Below are 19,708 nucleotides of genomic sequence, written 5' to 3'. Positions count from 1 at the left end.
TTTTGGGTTTGGAACGCTTCATCTGACATTATTACTAGAAAAATTAAAACGTATACGAATTTTTTTCATAAATCCTGCCTCAATCCGGCCTCAAGCTCCTTTAACTGGTGAATGAAGAAACTGGAAATCTCTTTTTGTTGTTGTTGTTTGTTTCTGAGTGATGCTTTTTGTCTGTCAAATGAAAATCCTTGAGAAAAAATACATTTCAAAATGTTTTCTCACATTTTTGAAAATCTGAAAACTTTCTGAAAATGGTGCTTTTAGATTATAGTGTCAGATTTGTACAAAGCGAATTCAGCCACAAAATTACTCGGATAAATTCAATGCTATCAAGGTCAAAGGTCAAATGTATCTATATAGCATATTTAAAAACAAGGTTGACCAATCTGCTTTACAATTTATAATCTATAATAATCTCTTATATATCAATCTCTTATCTGTGTGTTATCCTCAACTCGACTGAACACATCAGAGCCACACACCACTTCACATCAGTACACTTCCAACATCAGTCAAATCTTCACCGTTTTGCATCTGCTTTGCATCAACAAAGAGTAGTTGTCCCTACAATGCTGCTCTATGTTTCACGGGTCATAGTCATCTTCCTCTTCATCCAATTGGTAACAGTTTCTATGACAATTAATCAAATTTAAAATCATTACATGAATAGCAACGACAATTTACTGAAGACTACTGCTATTCCAATTAATAGCTGGAGCAACGTGATTTGTTGTGGCTTCTGTTTTAGGGATGGGTCACAAAAAAAGATGCAAAAGATCTCCTGACAGATCTTTCAGAGAAGCCCCAATCCGTTTTGCATGTGAAGAGACGTGAATGTACTTAAGTAGAGAACACCGGGAGAAATCAAAGGGTTGGAGGGATAGACGGGGAAGTAACAGGTGCAACCGCAGCTTTGATTTAGGTCTTTTATTCAGTTTTAGATAAGGGACAAAAATTGAGGAGATGTCATCAACCTCCAGACAAGTTCGTCCAGGTATGCAATGTGTTTACACAATAAGATAAAAGCAAATGCGTTTTTCTCCTTGTCTGCACGTGACGTAGCTATGGAGCTTCATGCTGTAAATTAAATTAATTGTTTCTGATAAGTATTTCTCATCTACAGGCATACTGTGTATTGTCCTCCTATCAGGTAAGTCAGCATACTTTTGTATATTTGTATATATATATGTATGTATGTATGTATGTATGTATGTATGTATGTATGTATGTATGTATGTATGTATGTATGTATGTATGTATGTATGTATGTATGTATTTATGTATGTATGTATGTATGTATGTATGTATGTATGTATGTATGTATGTATGTATATATACATACAATATATATATATATATATATATATATATATATATATATATATATATATATTTATATATGTACACTTTATACATGTACCTTTCAGATTGCAAAATTACACATTTTCAGTGTTTTTACTATATTTGTTTGCATTGAATGCCTCTTAATGATATAATCATCATTTATCCTTACTTAACACTTCTGTACATTGATGAATTTTTCTGTACAATTGCATTAATAGGTAATTTTTGAATGTCTACGTTACATGCACAAATGTTAATTTCTGTAGCATTTCAGCAATAAAGCAGTTGGTGCTTTACATAATAAATATATGAAAAGTGAAGAGGAGAAAAAGTTACAGTGCAGTGACAGAATAAAGAAAAGTTCTGTAATACAAATATAAACATGCATGCACTTAGGAAGACCATGTGGATCGAACTGATTATAGCACAGATATAGATATACACTTATTATGTGTGTTTGTGTGCGTGCGTATTTTGTGAGCAATATGGACAGGTCTCTGGTGCGAATCCCAGTTGATGTATTTTCCATCAAATATGTGGAGTTAATGCAAATAAACAACTAGTGGCACCGACAACCGGAGTCAGTACCATTAGCAATATGTACTTAGAGATGAAGCTTCTTTTTCATGTAGAGTGATGAACTTTGTTGAGTCTAAATTGTAAAGCTTGTTTCATGGAGATAAGTGTTCTTACTTTTAATCTCAATCACTACCAAGTTCAAGTTCAAGTTCAAGTTTATTTATAAAGCACTTTAAAAACAACAACAGCTGACCAAAGTGAAAGAAAAAGAAAAAGAAAACAGGACAACGTAAAACATAAAATGCATAAATGAAATACAACAATCATGGCGAGTTAAATGCTAGTTCGTAAAAAAATAGTTTTAAGATGAGATTTAAAAACAGCCATAGAAGGAGCCTGGCATATGTGCAGTGGCAGCTCGTTCCAGAGTGAAGATGCCGACTCCAACCCCTTAAAAGGAACCCTGGCTATTAAGACATGTAGTTCTTAAAAGATAAATGTTGGTATCAATTATAACAATGTGATATAAAAAACCTTGTTGATGTCTTCGTTTTTATAAAATTTGAAAATATAATTTAACATGTAGGTCGCCATTGTTGTTTACATTCTGGGTAGTAACGTCAGACGGTGGCTCCTGCTAGCCCCCGTCCACTGTTTTGACACCCAGAAACAGATGAAAACATACCTAAACAGGTGACGGCGCACCAGAAACACAGATCAAAACACAGCTAAACATTAAGGTAACGGCGCACCTAAAAAAAAGTGCCGCACCATAAAGCATGAACTATAAAAACACCATAAAACTCAGATAGACTAACCGACCACACGTTTCAACTAGCAGATAGCCGATGCTACAATAAAAACCCCAGCCAGATCTGGCGTCATTAAATTAAATAAAGATGTTCTTGCCTATTTGACACGAAGTCTGCGCCTCCCGTTTCGTCAAAGTCTCGGGCCAGTCCCCTCAGCCTCTGGTCTGTCATCAAACGATGGACACAGCTACGGCGTCTACGCCGTAGCCTACGCAGAATGTAAACAACAATGGCGACCTACGAGTTAAATTATATTTTCAAATTTTATAAAAACGAAGACATCAACAAGGTTTTTTATATCACATTGTTATAATTGATACCAACATTTATCTTTTAAGACCTACATGTCTTAATAGCCAGGGTTCCTTTAAAACCAACTGCGCACAATATTGTTTTAACATGTTTTGATAAAAACATATCGCAGACAATTTAACAAAAAAATTAAATTGTGTTACCCTTTGAAAAGTTAATGATATACATATCTACAAAATGAAATGTGTCTTTGTTTTCAGGGCTCTGTTCCTGTCTCCGTCAGTACATTTTCATTAATGAGCCGAAGCCCTGGAATGCGGCCCAAAGCTACTGTAGGGACGAGTACACGGACCTGGCCACCGTAGACACCATGAACGACCTGGAGCAGCTGATTGCAGCTGTCGACAGCAGCTTCAGCGGAAAGGTGTGGATAGGCCTGTACGACATATGGTGGAGCTGGAGGTATCTGCCAGACGACAAGAAGTTTCGACCGGAAGACTACAGAAACTGGGCCCGTATTCCAAATAATTATAGGCGTGCGTGGGAGTTATGTGGTGCCCTACGGAACGGCAAGTGGGAGGATAATTACTGCACTGCAAATAACCCTTTCGTCTGTTACAACAATACAAATACTGGTGAGTAAAGTGTCACTTTTTGGGGGCAAAAACTTGACAACACATTACTTTAAGTGTGTTTGAAAGACAAGATTCAAAGGTCATGATCATCATTTGTTACTTTTTTATCCATCCATCCATCCGTCATGGGGGCGATAGTTTGAGCAGGGATCCCCAGACATTCCTCTCCCCAGCCACCTCTTAGCTGTACTAGGGGGACACCGAGGTGTTCCAAGAACAATCAACTCAATTCAGTTCAATTGTTTTTATACAACGTTTATTACAATAGAAATAGTCTCCTGGCGCTTAGAGACCACAGCATGACCCCCAAGCAATTATTAAAGAAACAATGGCGAGTATAAAACGTTTGAGCCACACAGTGGCGAGAAGAACTCCCCTTTAGGAGCGAAGAAACCTTGAGCAGGACCTGAATCATTAGGAGGGGCCCTCCTACTGAAGGCCAGCTGGGAAGAAGAAGAAAAGAGGATGGGGATTGGAAAGAGAGGATGAAAGACAAAGAGAGGAGGGGCACAAATGTATTGTAAATATTATATAAGACAAGATATTATCCGTAAACTGGAGAACTAAAACTTCTATGTAATTATATTATGACAGATACATGATAAGTTATGAACTACGACTGTATAAACAGGTTAAAAAAAAGGTTAACCCAGTCACCCCTTGAAAGAAAGCCAAGTTTGGCAGCTTGTATTCCTGACAACAGCCAACAGTCACTAACCCAAGCTCATCACCATATTTAAGGGCTTAAATGGAACTGGCAAATTGAGAGATTTCACTTTCCAGCTCACCATGGCTGTAGTAGAGGCTTCTCTAAGCTACCTATCAACCCTCTGATCGCTGCTTCAGGTTCGGCTGTGAATTGCCCCAGTACATCAGGCTGAGGGTGTAGCGAACAATAGTCAGTGTAGCCAATAGCACGACTCAAACACAGCGTTAGGCTGGGTAGCGTTTTTTACTGGAGAAAACAGGTTCTGTGCACAGGTAATCTGTCATGAGAGCAAACTAAGCAGACAGGGATCAGGCAAAAGGCGAGGTCAGGCAGTACGCAGGCTGGGGTCAAAACCAAGAAACTAGAAACTACCAAAGAACGATAATAGCTACAAGTAAACGTACGGAGACAATAAAGACGAAGTGGCAACAAACAAGGGAAATACAGGGACTATATGTACACACACAGAATAGGTGACTGTAACGGACAAAACCACACGAGGGGAAGGGACTCTGAAAAAGAGGAGAAGTCAATACATCAATATCACACAGAAAACAGGACTGAGTCACGACTCAGTAACTGCTGGAGGTCTCCGCTTGAGTCGTCTCCCATCAGCAAAGATGCCGTCTTAAGCTCAGAAACTCTCTTTCTGCACATTAATATTATGAACAGAACTGGTGGAAAACAGCAGATTAGTTAGCAGACTGCTAATTGGTCAAAACACACCGACTGAAAGTGAAGGACTACTCTGTGCTGTATTGGTGCAAACAAACAAAAAAAATAGTCCGATCTTCTCTTTTCAGACTTGCCCAACGATTCTACTGAGAGATATATCTTCATAAATGAGGAAAAGACGTGGCACAGAGCGCGTGATTACTGCGCGCAGCACCACACACACCTGGCCACCGTGAGATCAGAAACAGAGAGCAACGTGATCCGTCAGGTGGTACCACAAGATACCATGACCTTCATTGGCATGTACAGATTCACCTGGAAGTGGTGGTCGGATGGCACCGAGCACATCTTTAACCACTGGAAGCCGAACCATCCATTAGCCGCCACGGGGGACTGTGGCGTCACCATGATCGATGCTAGTAGATCTGGACAGCTGGTGGAAGACCACTGTGTAGCCACAAATCCTTTCATGTGCTACTGTGAGTTATTTTGAGATAAAATCTCACCATGTTTGCGTCTTCGATACCATTGTCGAGTTCGTGAATGCTGGTTATTTCCTTTTTTTCTTCAGTAAACATCACGAAAGTGTATCGCGTCAAGCTGACAGTACGGCAATCCACGATTGACCTGAATGACCCCGCGGTGACGGAGGCCATCCAGTCTCTGGCAAGTTTCTTTGTGATATTAGCGGAGAATAAACTGTAAAGAGAGACTGTAAAATAAGTAAAAAGGCAAAAGACATCAAAAGATGAGTCTTTCACCTGTTGTTGAACATTCTTGTTTTGCAGTTGACGCAGAAACTGAACGAGAATGGAGTCGCGACGGGTCTCCGCTTCACATGGATGCAGCAGCCCGACCACAACATTTTCTACAACGACGCTAATAAACATGTTTAACATTCACTGCTATGGATCTGTTTAGTCCTTGCAAGGCTTTAGGGGATAGGCCAGTCCTCTGAGGACCTGAGGGCCTGAGATCTGGCTGGGGTTACTTTGACCCGGCCTTAGGGCCTCCAAGGATTAAGTTTAGTGGAAGACTTGACTTACAAAGTTTAGCGGCATATTAACAGCAGATAGGCGCATATACATGTTTGTATTTAATCTTGTTTTCTTACACATTTATCCAAAGCTGACACAGGTATAATATATTTGGGTTTTTTTCCTGGGGATTTTAAACCAATATATTTATGAAGGATGTTTAAATCATAGTGTAGTATAGTGTTGTATGGATTTGTTTAACCGTCCCAAGGCTCTGGTCCAAGAGAGGAAACTCCCTGCTCATCAGCAAAGTTGGACTTTTCAGTGACGCTCCTGTCGTTTCTCGTACATCTGCACTTGTGTGTGCGACAAACTGTCGCTTTTGTACAACTGTATACAGGATAATAAAATAACCTTTTGAAAGAATCTTTGCTTTTTATTGCACTCATTAACACTTTGTTTCAACACAGGATCCACGGGTCTGGTAGAACCTATGAACAATTTATATAAAAAATTTATGTGATAAAATAGTAAGAAATAGAACTATTTATTAAATTATTTTTACAATAAAAAAAACATTAAAATAACTTTTAATTTCCCTTAAATTCAAAGACCAAAGAGCGGACAGAAGAAAGAGGGAGGAAATATTCCTCTGTGACGGACTGAACACCTTCTTTGATAGTTTCTTAAAACTAAACCTGTGCTCAAATGTTTTCTGTATGAAAAGAAATTGCTCCTGTGTCCCAAACGGCCCGGTTCATGATGACTGGTCAGGTTCTCTGACCTTAGGAGCCTAACTTCACGCTAAGTTAAAGAGACCCTTTTGAAACATAGTTTAAGTATGTAATAAGTCTTCCTCCGTGTACTTAAAATAGGGAATTGTTGAATAAGTGTCAGACTCACAACAACGAGTTCGTGAAACCAGTGTTATTGGACCTGGATGAAAAAAAATCAGCTCATGTGTCAATGACAAATACACAGAAGACAGAAGTCTTACAGTAAAAACACACCTTTTAAAAAGGACACGTTATCAATGAAAAATATTTTTTTTGTATTTGAGAGCATCGATTTTGAGGACTGAAGTGACTGTCAACTCAAAACCTCTCACACAACAGAGTCATGTCCCTCTGTTTGGGCTCTAAATGTGCTTGAAAGCAGCATGTGTTTGTGTGTCTGAAGAGACTAACTTTAAAACAATGTTGTCACACGTGCAGCGACGTCACAGACTCAGAGTTAAATCGGCCAGCGTCCCCATCCGTATCTACACAACTTCAGATTATTCTGCGTTTGCTGGACCTCAGAAATGTAAAAGTGCAAAACTTTAATATCGAGTCCAAAGGAGCTGCCATGAACCGAGCTGTAAATACAAGAATGAAAAGGGAGCTTTTATGCTGTATCCATGAGTTATTATGACAAATGCATAAAGTCTGAAAAAAGGATGTAGTACAATATAATATTCAAAGAAATCTCAATTTGAGTATTATAAACAATCAAGAGCTTGATATTACACAAAGACACAGTCATTTATCTCAGTGTAGAAATTACAGGATGTTCTCTGGGAACACACCCAAGTCAAAATTAAAAGAAAAATGTGACGGTTGTTTTGAGTGCAAACCAGTGGCGTAGCCAGAAAAGAGACTTTGGGTGTGCACCAGCAAAGACTGGGTGTGCCAAATTTTTTTTCAACAAAACTAGACGTTACACCTCCACAAACATTCAAAAGCATGTATATCCACCATTATTAACAGTGCAAAACATATCCACATGTTGTGTGTACTCTCAATATATAATAAGTATAATAATATATATAATATAATAATAAGTAATATAATAACCACACTTTATGCATGTCCTAAAAAAAACATCACAAAAACATAACCACACACACATAGCTACCCAATGAAGCAAACATAGTGAAATATAACTCATGCACTCAGAGCCATAACGTATCCACATTACGCATGATCAACAAAGCTATTTAACCAGAGGCAGAACACACCTATTTGGCTTAAGGTTGGCCTGATGGTTTTATTATAAAATAATAAAATAAAATAATATAATTTTCCCAAAAGGACAGGTTGGTCAGCAGAAATTCAAACCATACTGGGCATTTAGGTTTTTGTGCAACAAGCATTTTTAATAGCTTTGAATAAATTGCAAATCTTGCTTATGCAATCTTTCCATATAAATCATATTTAGATATTAATCACTTAGTAGCCTACCAGGTGGCTCTTCCACCTAATATTAGACCAATCTGTTGGCTTCCCCTGCCTGTCCTGATTCTTTCTCTCTCTTCCTCTCTTCTTTTTTTCTACCTCTCCATAAAGTTACCGTCAATCCAAAACACTTGCGCTCCAGCGCATGCTCGAGGGGGCGCGCATTGGAGCTGCAGCCTCATACTAGTGTGTGTGTCGGGGAGGAGAGAGGGGGGGCGGGTGAAGGAGCAGAGGGGCGCCTATAATGACGTGCTGCTGATATTAATCATATACATTACACACAAACGCTGTTAAATACAGAAAATGCACACTTCAAATCTTTTTCAAACATGAGCAACGAGAGGCTCCCCAGTCTCTCTGTCGTCGCTCTGACGGCTCTGGTCCTGTTGACGACTAAAAAAAGGCTCCACGGAGCAACTTGTAACAGGCAATGCTATCAGAATACGATGCAAACAGTTAATCTTGGATAAAACATCTTTGTCGCAGGAGTGTAAGACTTCAATAATGGATGGGAACTCATGTCCGCCATCCACCTTCCGTTTGACGAGTTGTCTGAAGGCTGATTTATGGTTCCGCGTTACACTGACGCAGAGCCTACGGCGTAAGGTGCACGGCGACGCACACCGTACGTTGTGCGTCGCCGCGTACCCTACGCCGTAGGCTACGCCGTTGATTTAACGCGGAACCATAATTTAGGTTTAACAGTCCAGCTGCCGCGACACATCGCCTGACGGGGGGTTTTACATGCAAAAATAAGATTTTTTATTTTGAATTATTTTGAACATCATGATTACATACTAATAGCCTAGATTAGCCTAGATTTAGAATACTTAGAAGACTATACAAAAAAAATGCATCAAATTTTTGGGTGTGCCAGCTGTCTCTTTGGGTGGCACTGGCACACTCTGGCACACCCGTGGCTACGCCACTGGTGCAAACGCAGGAAAGGAGACGCCAGTTGAGTACGACAGGACATTCCTCCCTTCTTCATCATGGATGGTGAGATAAACTTCCGTTATTCTGTGGCCACAAGACCTGAAACTAAAACAACCTTTAAAAAACCTGTGATATTAATTGTAAAATTAATCATGAAGGAGCTTGAAGAGTGGAAATGTACCAACCACTTCCTCATTCATGTTGCTTTGTCCACACTGCGCCGTCAAAGCCAATTTATGTTGTAAGCAGTGGCGTAACATCATGGTGACTGGCCCTGGTGCATTTTTTTTGTGCTCTCACCCCTGCCCTGAACAAAGGTGTACACCACATGCACACACGCATGCACACACACGTGCACACAGACACGTGCACAGCCACAAGAGAACTGCTGTTGTCGCCATGTAGGTAACGTTGTGACTGGCCACACTCACCCTGGGGAGCAGGGTGTAGCAAGCTCGTTGCCACGAGGACATCGGGGTTTAGTGCAGGAACTTTTTATTCACTCCTTCACTGCAGACACACATACACCAGCACCTTCAGCAGAGCCCCCTTGCTGATGTGCAGCCAGTTCTTATGAAGGCAGGCAGGGTGGAGAAGTTGACGGGGCCCACCTGTGCCCAATCACCTGAGTGGCTGCACCTCCACCCTGCCACACACCCCCATCGCCCAACTCAGGCCGGGGTCCATCCGGCCTAGTCAACCCCCCTCCCCCCTCGGAGCGGGAGAGGAAGCCACCGTCGCGTCATTATACACTTAACATGACAGGTAGCCTATTAAGAGGATTGGAATATTCCCTTCACAAAAACGTTTTTTCTCTCCCTCCTTCACGGGGCCCTGATGGCGTCTGGGCCCCGGTGCAGCTGCACCGGTCACACCGCCAATTGTTACTCCTGTGGTTGTAAGTTTAGAGTTAAAGTTTCATATCTTTTCATTTAATATGACCCTTTACATTAACTGATCATTAATCAGTCACTATTTAAGACCTTCATAACGATTTAATGGTTAGTTATCTCTTTGTTCCTAATTAGTTCCTTCAGCACAACTTAACTTTATTTGTGGAGCACTTTAACACAACAGCTGAACATAAACAATCAGACAATTTTAAACTATAAAAAAATGCTAAGAGATTGTTGTGAACAATGGTGTTGGCTGTGTAACACTTAATTCAAGGTTTATAGACTGTGAATGTCTGAATGTAGGGATTCGGTGGGCATGAGCACACTAATTAAGTACAAGGTGGGACTGATGATCAAACCACTGACTTTCCAGTCAGTCACTGGGTTCTCTGTTACTATGTACTTTTGAGCAAAGTCTTATATTTGATGAAAATCTGTAGATATCTAATACATAAAATTGTAATATCTCGTATTCATGTTAATTGCATTCTTCTGCACGGTAGTAACGATGTGGATACATGTGGCGGGAATGACCGCACCAGATGAGTGCATAATAATAATTTCATTATGATCAGTGACAGAACTCAGCATGGTGGCTTGGTTTTTAGCACTGTTGCCTCACAACAAGAAGGTCCCCGGTTCCACTCCCAGGCCCGGCAGGGTCTTTCTGTGTGGAGTTTGCATGTTCTCCCTGTGCTTGCGTGGGTTCCCTCCGGGTACTCCGGCTTCCTCCCACAGTCCAAAAACATGTGTAGTAGGTTAATTGATGATTATAAATTGCCCGTAGATGTGAGTGTGTCTGGTTGTTTGTATATATATGGCCCTGCGATGGACTAGCGACCTGTCCAGGGTGGACCCCTGCCTCTTGCCTGAAAATTAGCTGGGATAGGCTCCCGTGACCCTGGAAAGGATATAGCGGGTATATATAATGGATGGATGGATGGATGGATGGATGGATACAGGACGTGTACCGTTTTTGCCAAAATCAACAGAACTTGTTTAGAAACTGGTCCGTGTCCATAAAACACTGGGAAAACTAATTTTGGACTTTTACCATTTGAAATGTTTTTGGTTTTATGAGGGATAAGTGACCCTATCCTGGGTGTACCCCAACTTTCGCCTGCTGACAGCTGCATCAGCTCCAGCAGACCTCCATGAACCTGAATGGGATTGAAGCAGGTGTACATAAAGATACATGAAAATACTTAGTTCAGATTCATGTTTCCTCCTGTTTCCCTCCATCAGTGGGAGGTCCATCCATTAGCTCATATTTGAATTATTCTAATAATTTCTATTAAACTTTAAAGGGGACATATTATGGCATTTAATGTATATTTTAAACAGGCCTTGAATGTCTTAAAAACAATCTAAAGCTTGTTTTTTCTACATAAATCAGAAATCCAGCCTGTGGGCCCTGTCAATAGTGTTACCGCTTCTAAAGCCTTTTTCTGTGCCTCATTGTAAGGGAGGGGGGGGGGGGGGGTATGATAATGAGGCTCTGTGCTGATTGGCTCCCTGAATGACGTGTAGCAGGGGAGGAGAATAAACCTGCTCCGCCAGAGCAGCCCGAGCCTGTAAATAAATCACAACACTGAATTTCCACAAATGGCAACTTTATTGTTAAAAAAATAAAATATGAGTTGTATATAAATAACCGGGGATCAAACCGACAGATTTCGCTGAAAATCTCGGAGGGTGAAGCTGATCCAGCCTGGGACGTACCCCAGAAATCCCTGCTCCCAAAGCGGCTGGGAACCTGGACAATTTAGTCGGAAACCCCGCTTTGGGAACCAGGAAGTAGGCTGGAGCAGCGCGCATCACCGCGGCTTCAACCGGGGAATCTGACCGGTTCCGACCGGCCGGGACCGCAGGAACCCGCCTGGACTGGTAGCAGGGACTCCCGGGGACCGACCAGCGCAATTTCAGCCGGATCTGCCCGGCGGATGCTGTGCGACGGGCGCCGCAACCCCACGGCGGGCGCACAGATCGCCTGCGGCCGGGGCGCATCCTATGCGCATCGCCCGTTACCGGGGATCAAACCGACAGATTTGGCTGAAAATCTCGGAGGGTGAAGCTGATTCGACCTGGGACAGACCCCCGAGGACCCAGCTCCCAAATCACCCGGGAACCTGGATGATTTAACCCGGATCCGCTCCGCCGCGGCGCCGCGTCCGACTGGCTGAAGGAAGCACCGCTCCAGCCTGAGAGCTGGTTGTGGGCGTGGTTTCAGCAGCGGAGGCCGAACCTCTGCGCCTAGGGTGACGTCACCCTAGGTGCAGATTTTCATCGGCTCAAAAAAACGTGACACTGGGGGACTCTGTAAGGCGGGGGTCAAAGACCTTGCAGAAATTCAGGGTAAAGGGTATTTTGTCTCCCCTGTGCTGGCAGGGTGAGGGGAGACCACTTTATATATGTTAAAACAAGAAAAAACTTGTTTTTCATAATAGGTCCCCTTTAAACTTTATTTATTTATATAGTACTTTTCATGCAGCTGGAGTGCAACACAAAGTGCTTTACATTAATACATAAAAAAAACAATCTCCCTTGACCCCCCCACTCCCCGTACCCTCATTCATACAACACACACACAGCATACTATTCAGATGCATACACACCCGGCACCCCCACCCTTGTGATAAAAGTGGAGTATGGCTGAGCACTGATAGACCAGGTGAGGAAACACCATCCTATGGGAACCATCCACACCGAGAGCCGTCCAAGCCCACGACTACAGGGGACGCAGAAACCCCGCCGACCCAGACAGAGAGGGGCCCACACCACGGCTATAAAGCCCCAAGGACCCCCAACTATCCAGGCCTGGAGCAGGACCCCCAACTATCCAGGCCAGGACAGCAGGACCCCCAACTATCCAGGCCAGGACAGCAGGACCCCCAACTATCCAGGCCAGGACAGCAGGACCCCCAACTATCCAGGCCTGGACAGCAGGACCCCCAACTATCCAGGCCTGGAGCAGGACCCCCAACTATCCAGGCCAGGACAGCAGGACCCCCAACTATCCAGGCCAGGACAGCAGGACCCCCAACTATCACACTCTGCGGCCCTGAGGCTCCGGCAGGCTGTTCCACAGGCCTGGGCCATAAAAGTGAAATGAAGCTTCACCAACGGTGGTATTATTAATTCAATTAATGAAAAATGCATGTCTTGTACTTGGACTTGGACTGGTGTAATGGTGACTGGAAGGACCGCGGAAAATGTCACCATTCAATCACTAGAGGGCAATAAAGCCTTTCTCTTTGACCAGAGTGACACAGCTGTGCCACAGATCTGCGTTTATTCTACCAACCACACTATTTAACTCCAGTGCGATTCTACTTTGGTCAAATCTGATCTCATGGTTCACATTCACAACTACAAATGGTCTGCTTTAGACTTTCATGTAGATTTGCCACCCATCAAACACCAGATACTTGTGAGGAAAAAAAAAAACACTCACAGAAAAACATCAAAATAACTGGAAATAAACCAAACAAGTTAAATACATGAGACTTTCTGGTGCGACAAGTGATTGTAATCATTTGTGGACAGTAATGTCAAATGTGAAGAGGCTTTTTTAGTCCCTCAGCTTCAGAAGACACAGTCATTTATCTCAGTGTAGAAATTACAGGATGTTCTCTGGGAACACAGCCAAGTCAAAAGTGAAAGAAAAATGTGACGGTTGTTTTGAGTGCAAACGCAGGAGAGGAGACGCCAGCTGAGTACAACAGGACATTCCTCCCTTCTTCATCATGGATGGTGAGAAAAACTTCCGTTATTCTGTGGCCACAAGACCTGAAACTAAAACAACCTTTAAAAAACCTGTGATAATAATTGTAAAATTAATCATGAAGGAGCTGGAAGAGTGGAAATGTACCAACCACTTCCTCATTCATGTTGCTTTGTCCACACTGCGCCGTCAAAGCCAACTTATGGTGTAAGCAGTGGCGTAACATCATGGTGACTGGTCCTGGTGCATTTTTTTTTGTGCTCTCACCCCCTGCCCTGAACAAAATTGTACACCACATGCACACACACATGCACACACACATGCACACACACATGCACACACAGACACATGCACAGCCACTAGAGAACTGCTGTGGTCGCCATGTAGGTAACGTTGTGACTGGCCACACTCACCCTGGGGAGCAGGGGAAGTCTCCTCCTGGCCCCCGGCGTTCGGGTCAACGCATTTCATTCATGGAGGAAGCTGCTAAGCTATTCTCCGGCGGGACGCTGGCCTTTTCCTCGGTTGCAGTAAAAAAATAATTTTGTCATTTTTGCTTTAACATCATCCTGTCATTTCTTTCTTTTCTGTTTTGTACGCCGCTTTTTTGGTTTGGGCTTGCTCAACATGATGCTACTACGGCTATTTTGGTCATCTATTTTCTTTTTTCTTGTTAAAAACTCACGTCACGCCGTCGCGTCATCATGCACTTAACATGACAGGTAGCCTATTTCACGGGCCCTGATGGCGTCTGGGCCCCGGTGCAGCTGCACCGGTTGCACCGCCGATAGTTACTTCCGTGGTTGTAAGTTTAAAGTTAAAATTTAATATCTTTTCATTTATCACCCTTTACATTAACTGATCATTAATCGGTCACTATTTAAGATGTTCATAACGATTTAATGGTTAGTTATCTCTTTGTTCCTAATTAGTTCCTTCAGCACAACTTAACTTTATTTGTGGAGTACTAACATAACAGCTGAACATAAACAATCAGACAATTTTAAACTATAAAAACATGCTAAAACACAAAATACAATGAAAACACAAAACAAGAAATAACACCAGTAAGATGGACAATAAGAGCAATAAAAACAGGAGTGTCATCTTGGGTCAAAGGCCAGAACATAAAAGTGGGTTTTCAGACCGGTTTTAAAAGTGGACACTGATGGGGCTTCGCTGACGTGCAGCGGTGAAGACGCGAAGGCTCTGTTCCCTCTGAGCTTCCACCTACACCTCGGTATCTCCAGAAGGAGCTGATCAGCTGATCTGAGCACCAAGCTAGGGAGCAGGGAGAGAGCAGCTCAGAGAGGTACAGCAGGCTGAGACAGTTTCAGGATTTAAAACAAATAAAAGAATCTTAAAATCAACTCAACCCTAAAATCAACAGGCAGCCAGTGGAGCGATGCTAAAATCAGCATAATGTAGTCTCTCCAACAAGCTCCAACCAGGAGACGGTGCTTTTGGACAAGTTGGAGACGTGAGAGAGAAGACCGACTGACTCCAGGATAAATTGAGTTACAGTAATCCAGCTGGGAGGTAACGAAGGCATGGATTACTGTCTCAAAATCTGGAGCTGTTGAAAATTGTTTCGCTTTCGCAAGTTGAAAAGATTTAAAAAGCTTGACTTTACCGCTGAGCATATCTGATAATTTTATTTGAAATTTTTGCCCAATTTTAAACCCAAGTCAGAAACTGTTTTAATTTAATTTAATTAATATTTTAAAAAGTTAGTCAACAAACGCAAAATCGACTGAGGATGGGCCACTAGAGTCATTTGGCCCAAACAGTGTTATCTCTGTTAATGTTAATGTTAATGGAGAATTATGCCGCGTTCTATTTGTCCTCGGAAGTCGGAATTTCCCAGTTCCCAGTCGGAATTTTCAACTGGAACGCCCTTCGAAGTGGGATTTCCTACTGGGAAAGTGGGAGAAGCTTCACCACCCCCGAGTTACCATTCCAAGATGGCTGCCATTCCCAGTTCCCAATTCCGATTTCCGAGGTAAATGGAACGCGGCATTAACACAAGAGGCTTAATAGAGAAAGCATCTTTCCTTTTTAGTGGCGGCTACATGTGACTGTCATCAGCATATAGATGACAGAATAAGCCATGAGTTCTCAAAATGGGCCCTTAAGGAAGCAAATATATAGATAAAAGGACTGGCTCTAAAACAAAGCCCTGTGGAACCCCAAAAGACATCAGAACCATGATAGATGCAAAGCCACGCATGGTTTTTCTTGCCAAGCATGACCTGAACCAGTTTAGTGCGGTACTTCAGATGCCTAGACCAGTTTTTCCCAACCCTGGTCCTCGGGGCACACTGTCCTGCATGTTTTAGATGTTTCCCTTCATCATCACACCTGATTCTAATTAATGGTCCTAATTAGCTTGTCATCAAGGTCTTGACACTTCTGTTGTTGACACAGCCACTTGTATCACGGTGTGCTGAAGCAGGGGAACATCTAAAACATGCAGGACAGTGTGCCCCGAGGACCAGGGTTGGGAAACACTGGCCTAGACATTGAAATCCTGTGGTCCACTGCGTTGAATGCTGTCGGCTGGACAAGGAACACATAATCTCCAGCATCAATGTCCAGGAGGATATCATTACTGACCTCTGTAACCATGGGTGTAGATCCCGGGGGGGACGGGGGGGACATGTCCCCCCAATTTCTGAAAAACATGAATTGTCCCCCCAATAAAAATACACTAAATTATTCAAAATTGAACAAATGTATTTTCAGACTTAAAGGTTGAATATGTAGAATATTTATTAAAAATATATTTCTAAAAAAATAATACATCCACGGTGCGTTTTGAGGTGTACAGATTGAAAGTATTGCTATGCCATACATTTTTTTTTTTTAGTCTGAATTAATATTTTTTACATTTTTGACGGGCTCGAGTCGAGCTGTTTAGGACAAATAAACAAGAAATAAACAAGAAAGGTAAGCACAATAAATGATTCCCTGTGCAGTATTTTTTGGTGAGCCTTTACCAATTTATGGCATGGTATGATTTGCATATTGGCACATGTCACCAGAAAGTTATGTGAATATTTTTCTGTTAAGCTATTTACGAGCTACATGATAATAACACAAGTTTACCAGTTTGACAATTAGTCGCAGGCATGTTGGTGAGAAGCTTGTCAAATGTGACAGGAAAACATTAATTACGGTTAGTGAAGGGGGGGCAGGAAGTCTCCGTTTATGGTACAGCCAATGACAGAGTGAGACGTCGGGTGATGTCGCCACAAGGAAGAGAAACTCTTGTAAGGGAAAGTTTCAAGTAAGTGGAGAGTTACCATAAACATTTTACAATGAACATGCCACATCACAACAGGAGTAGGCAGTTGCTTTTTCATTACAAAATACTTTTTGTACTCACTTGCAAACGTTAGCAGAAGTACCGGTAATAACTAATGGCTGTGGATCTAATCCATGCTTTTACCCGTTCTTTGTCTTATTGTTTGTCTTCTTATCAAATCATCACACAAACAGCTCTTCTGTCCACTTTCAGGTAAACAAATCCTGCTGTGCAATCAAATCCTCTCGTGTGTGCCCCCCCCGATCTTTGATCAGTCATGTAGTGTGAACTCCACAATGACTTCAAGTCTGCAGATTTCAAGACACCAAGTCCTGTAATCTAAACAGTTGTTGTTTTGTGTGGAAGCAGTCAAATGTTAACTTTTATTTTAGTACATTTTAATAGTAACTAAAAGGTAAAAACACACAGATGAATGACCGGTTGGGATTTTTTTCTTCTCCTAGCGTCAAACACCTTGAGGATTGTCCTGCTGGGGAAAACTGGATCAGGGAAGAGCAGCCTGGCGAATACCATACTTGGAAAGAACGTGTTCCAAGTCAATCATTTTACCACCTCCGCGGGAGGTTTTTGTCCGTCGGAATCTGGACCAGTTCACGGGAGGAACATCACTCTGATTGACACGCCTGGCATCTTTCATCCCAGCACATCCGAGCAGGAGCTGAGGCGTGACATCGTGAGGTGTGTCGCAGAGTGCCCTCCTGGGCCTCATGCCTTCATCATTGTGCTACAAGTAGAAAAATTCACAGAGCAGGAGTCACACGTCATCAGAAAGATATGTGAATATTTTTCTGCAGATGTTTTAAAGTTTTGCACACTTGTTTTCACGCACGGCAACCAGTTATCTGAGGGAATGAACATTGAGACATTTGTCAGACAAAATACACGTCTGAAAGAACTGACGGAGAAATGTGGCGGCGGGTGCCACGTCGTTGACAATAAATATTGGAAGAACAACCCGCAGGATGAATACAGGAACAACCACCTGCAGGTGGCACAGCTGCTGGAAACAATAGAGAAGATGGTGAAGGAAAAGAGCGGGGGCTGCTACACCCTGGAGATGCTGAAACACCGGGGGAGCAAACGAGCCTGGATCCACCGCATCTTTGAGTCTGTGGTTAAAATCACCAGCAAAAAGTACATCAAAGTTTTTGCAGTAATTATAGGTGTAGTGGTCTTTTACAAAATGGTGAAAGACAGCATTGCAAAGACCAAGTAGAAACATTTACAGCTCAGATGTTTGGTCTGAAAGATCATTCTTTGTTTCTGCACATATCTCTTCACCTGCAGGATGCTGCGTGTCCTTACTGCATCGCATTGTATAAGTGTACAAAGTTAGCGTTCTACTTTTTTTAGCTTTCTGATTTAAATACACAGCTGACAGGAAATTCAAATCTGAATTAAAAAGGAAAATTCATTAGGAAATTGAGATGTTTGGTCTGATTTAAGTGTTTTTATTTTATTTTACTGTTTCAAGTTTTAAATCATCTAAAAAAAATTAATTGAATTAATTTTAATTATTTCCCTTAATGTGTGTTTCTCGTGACACTTTAGCCTATGTCAGTGTTTGATCATTGATTTGATGTTTTAAACTGTCTTTGTCTTAAATAAAAGCTGGTTTATATGTTTTACTTGAAACATTACTACTCAATTTGATCGTGTGAGTGCGCATGAGTTGTTAAGCAAAAAGGAATGCTGAGTTTCATTCTTCTGGTATTAGGTTTCAGATGTGAAACATTTGAAAAGTTTTAAGATAAGATCTATTATGTCTACATTTCTTGGATCGTCTCTAGCAGTCTGGATCCTTCTCACGGTTGTAAAGCATTTATGGCAATCCATCCATCCATTTCTTATGCTCGCTTAATCCAGTGCAGTGTCATGGGGGCCTGCTGCAGCCTTTCCCAGCGCCATTTACTTTAATATTGTAGCACGGCGAGTGCTACGGGGCCCAACCGACAGGACAGAGAGGACACGGAGTTTTGTGCACGAACACCTTATTTGATCCTTCACCACAACACACGTGTTTTCAGCTTCAGTCCGACCGCCGCCCTCTTGCTGCCACTTCTTATGAAGGCAGGCAGGGTGGAGAGGTTGATTGGGAACACTTGTTCCCAATCACCCGAGTGGTTGCACCTCCACCCTGCCACAAATATGAATGGTAATTATAATCGACAGTACGTGTAAATGTCAGCCAGAGTTTGGCGGAGAACTGCAGACTCCTGATCTAGTTGTTGGCCTGGTTTTAACCATTTTCATCTTATAATACGATTGCAGTTTTAAATTTTTCTTGTATCCCACAAATTAACATGGTAAAAGAACTGAAAACACACCTATTGGTAACTTTTTCCACGTTTATAATTCTCTGTAGCATTAAAAAAACCAAACCCAAATTATAGTCATAATACACTGCTCAAAAAATTACTTTATTAAAAAGGAATACTTTTGATCAGAGTATATCAATATATATATATAGTGTCAATAAAAATGCTGGGCTATGGATCTGGTCAGTTAAGCAGCAGTTTCAGCAGCTTTAGCATTAATGAAAATGAATTACAGGTGCACCAAAGGGGCGACATTAATGAGAGAACCCCCAAACAGGCGCTGGAGACCACCAGGGCCGCCCTCCCTGAACGCAGAACATCATCAGCGGCCACATTTTGAGTGAGGGGATGCATTTGCACGGTAGCA

General features: G+C 42.1%; 2 protein-coding genes across 3 annotated transcripts; both read left to right on the top strand.

Annotated features, from left to right (window-relative positions):
* The first annotated feature begins 877 nt into the window (after positions 1 to 877).
* Positions 878 to 6,319, top strand: LOC133420739 (macrophage mannose receptor 1-like). Its single transcript, XM_061710523.1, has 6 exons — positions 878 to 994; positions 1,124 to 1,150; positions 3,188 to 3,562; positions 5,075 to 5,425; positions 5,518 to 5,612; positions 5,735 to 6,319. The coding sequence occupies exons 1-6, from the start codon at positions 964 to 966 to the stop codon at positions 5,840 to 5,842; spliced, it is 987 nt and encodes a 328-aa protein (XP_061566507.1). The 5' UTR covers positions 878 to 963; the 3' UTR covers positions 5,843 to 6,319.
* Positions 6,320 to 9,086: 2,767 nt separating this feature from the next.
* LOC133420568 (GTPase IMAP family member 7-like) lies at positions 9,087 to 18,631 on the top strand. Of its 2 annotated transcripts, none has more exons than XM_061710268.1 (2): positions 9,087 to 9,138; positions 17,467 to 18,631. In XM_061710268.1, the coding sequence occupies exons 1-2, from the start codon at positions 9,132 to 9,134 to the stop codon at positions 18,237 to 18,239; spliced, it is 780 nt and encodes a 259-aa protein (XP_061566252.1). In that variant the 5' UTR covers positions 9,087 to 9,131; the 3' UTR covers positions 18,240 to 18,631. The 2 variants fall into 2 exon arrangements, with proteins under 2 accessions (XP_061566252.1, XP_061566250.1); XM_061710266.1 differs by lacking the exon at positions 9,087 to 9,138 and adding an exon at positions 13,631 to 13,724 and having other exon boundaries at positions 17,467 to 18,630.
* The last annotated feature ends 1,077 nt before the right edge of the window (positions 18,632 to 19,708 follow it).

This window comes from Cololabis saira, chromosome 20, assembly GCF_033807715.1.
Source record: "Cololabis saira isolate AMF1-May2022 chromosome 20, fColSai1.1, whole genome shotgun sequence".
NCBI classification, from domain to species: Eukaryota; Metazoa; Chordata; class Actinopteri; order Beloniformes; family Belonidae; genus Cololabis; species Cololabis saira.
The sequence above is the reverse complement of the archived record's forward strand: the minus strand, read 5'-3'. Positions and strand labels throughout refer to the sequence as shown.

Bases quoted from the DNA above. Each gene is read 5' to 3' on its own strand.
- LOC133420739 (XM_061710523.1), top strand. From the start codon at position 964: ATGTCATCAACCTCCAGACAAGTTCGTCCAG. The intron at 1,151-3,187 runs GTAAGTCAGCAT...CTTTGTTTTCAG, and splicing joins GTGTATTGTCCTCCTATCAG to GGCTCTGTTCCTGTCTCCGT. The intron at 3,563-5,074 runs GTGAGTAAAGTG...TTCTCTTTTCAG, and splicing joins TTACAACAATACAAATACTG to ACTTGCCCAACGATTCTACT.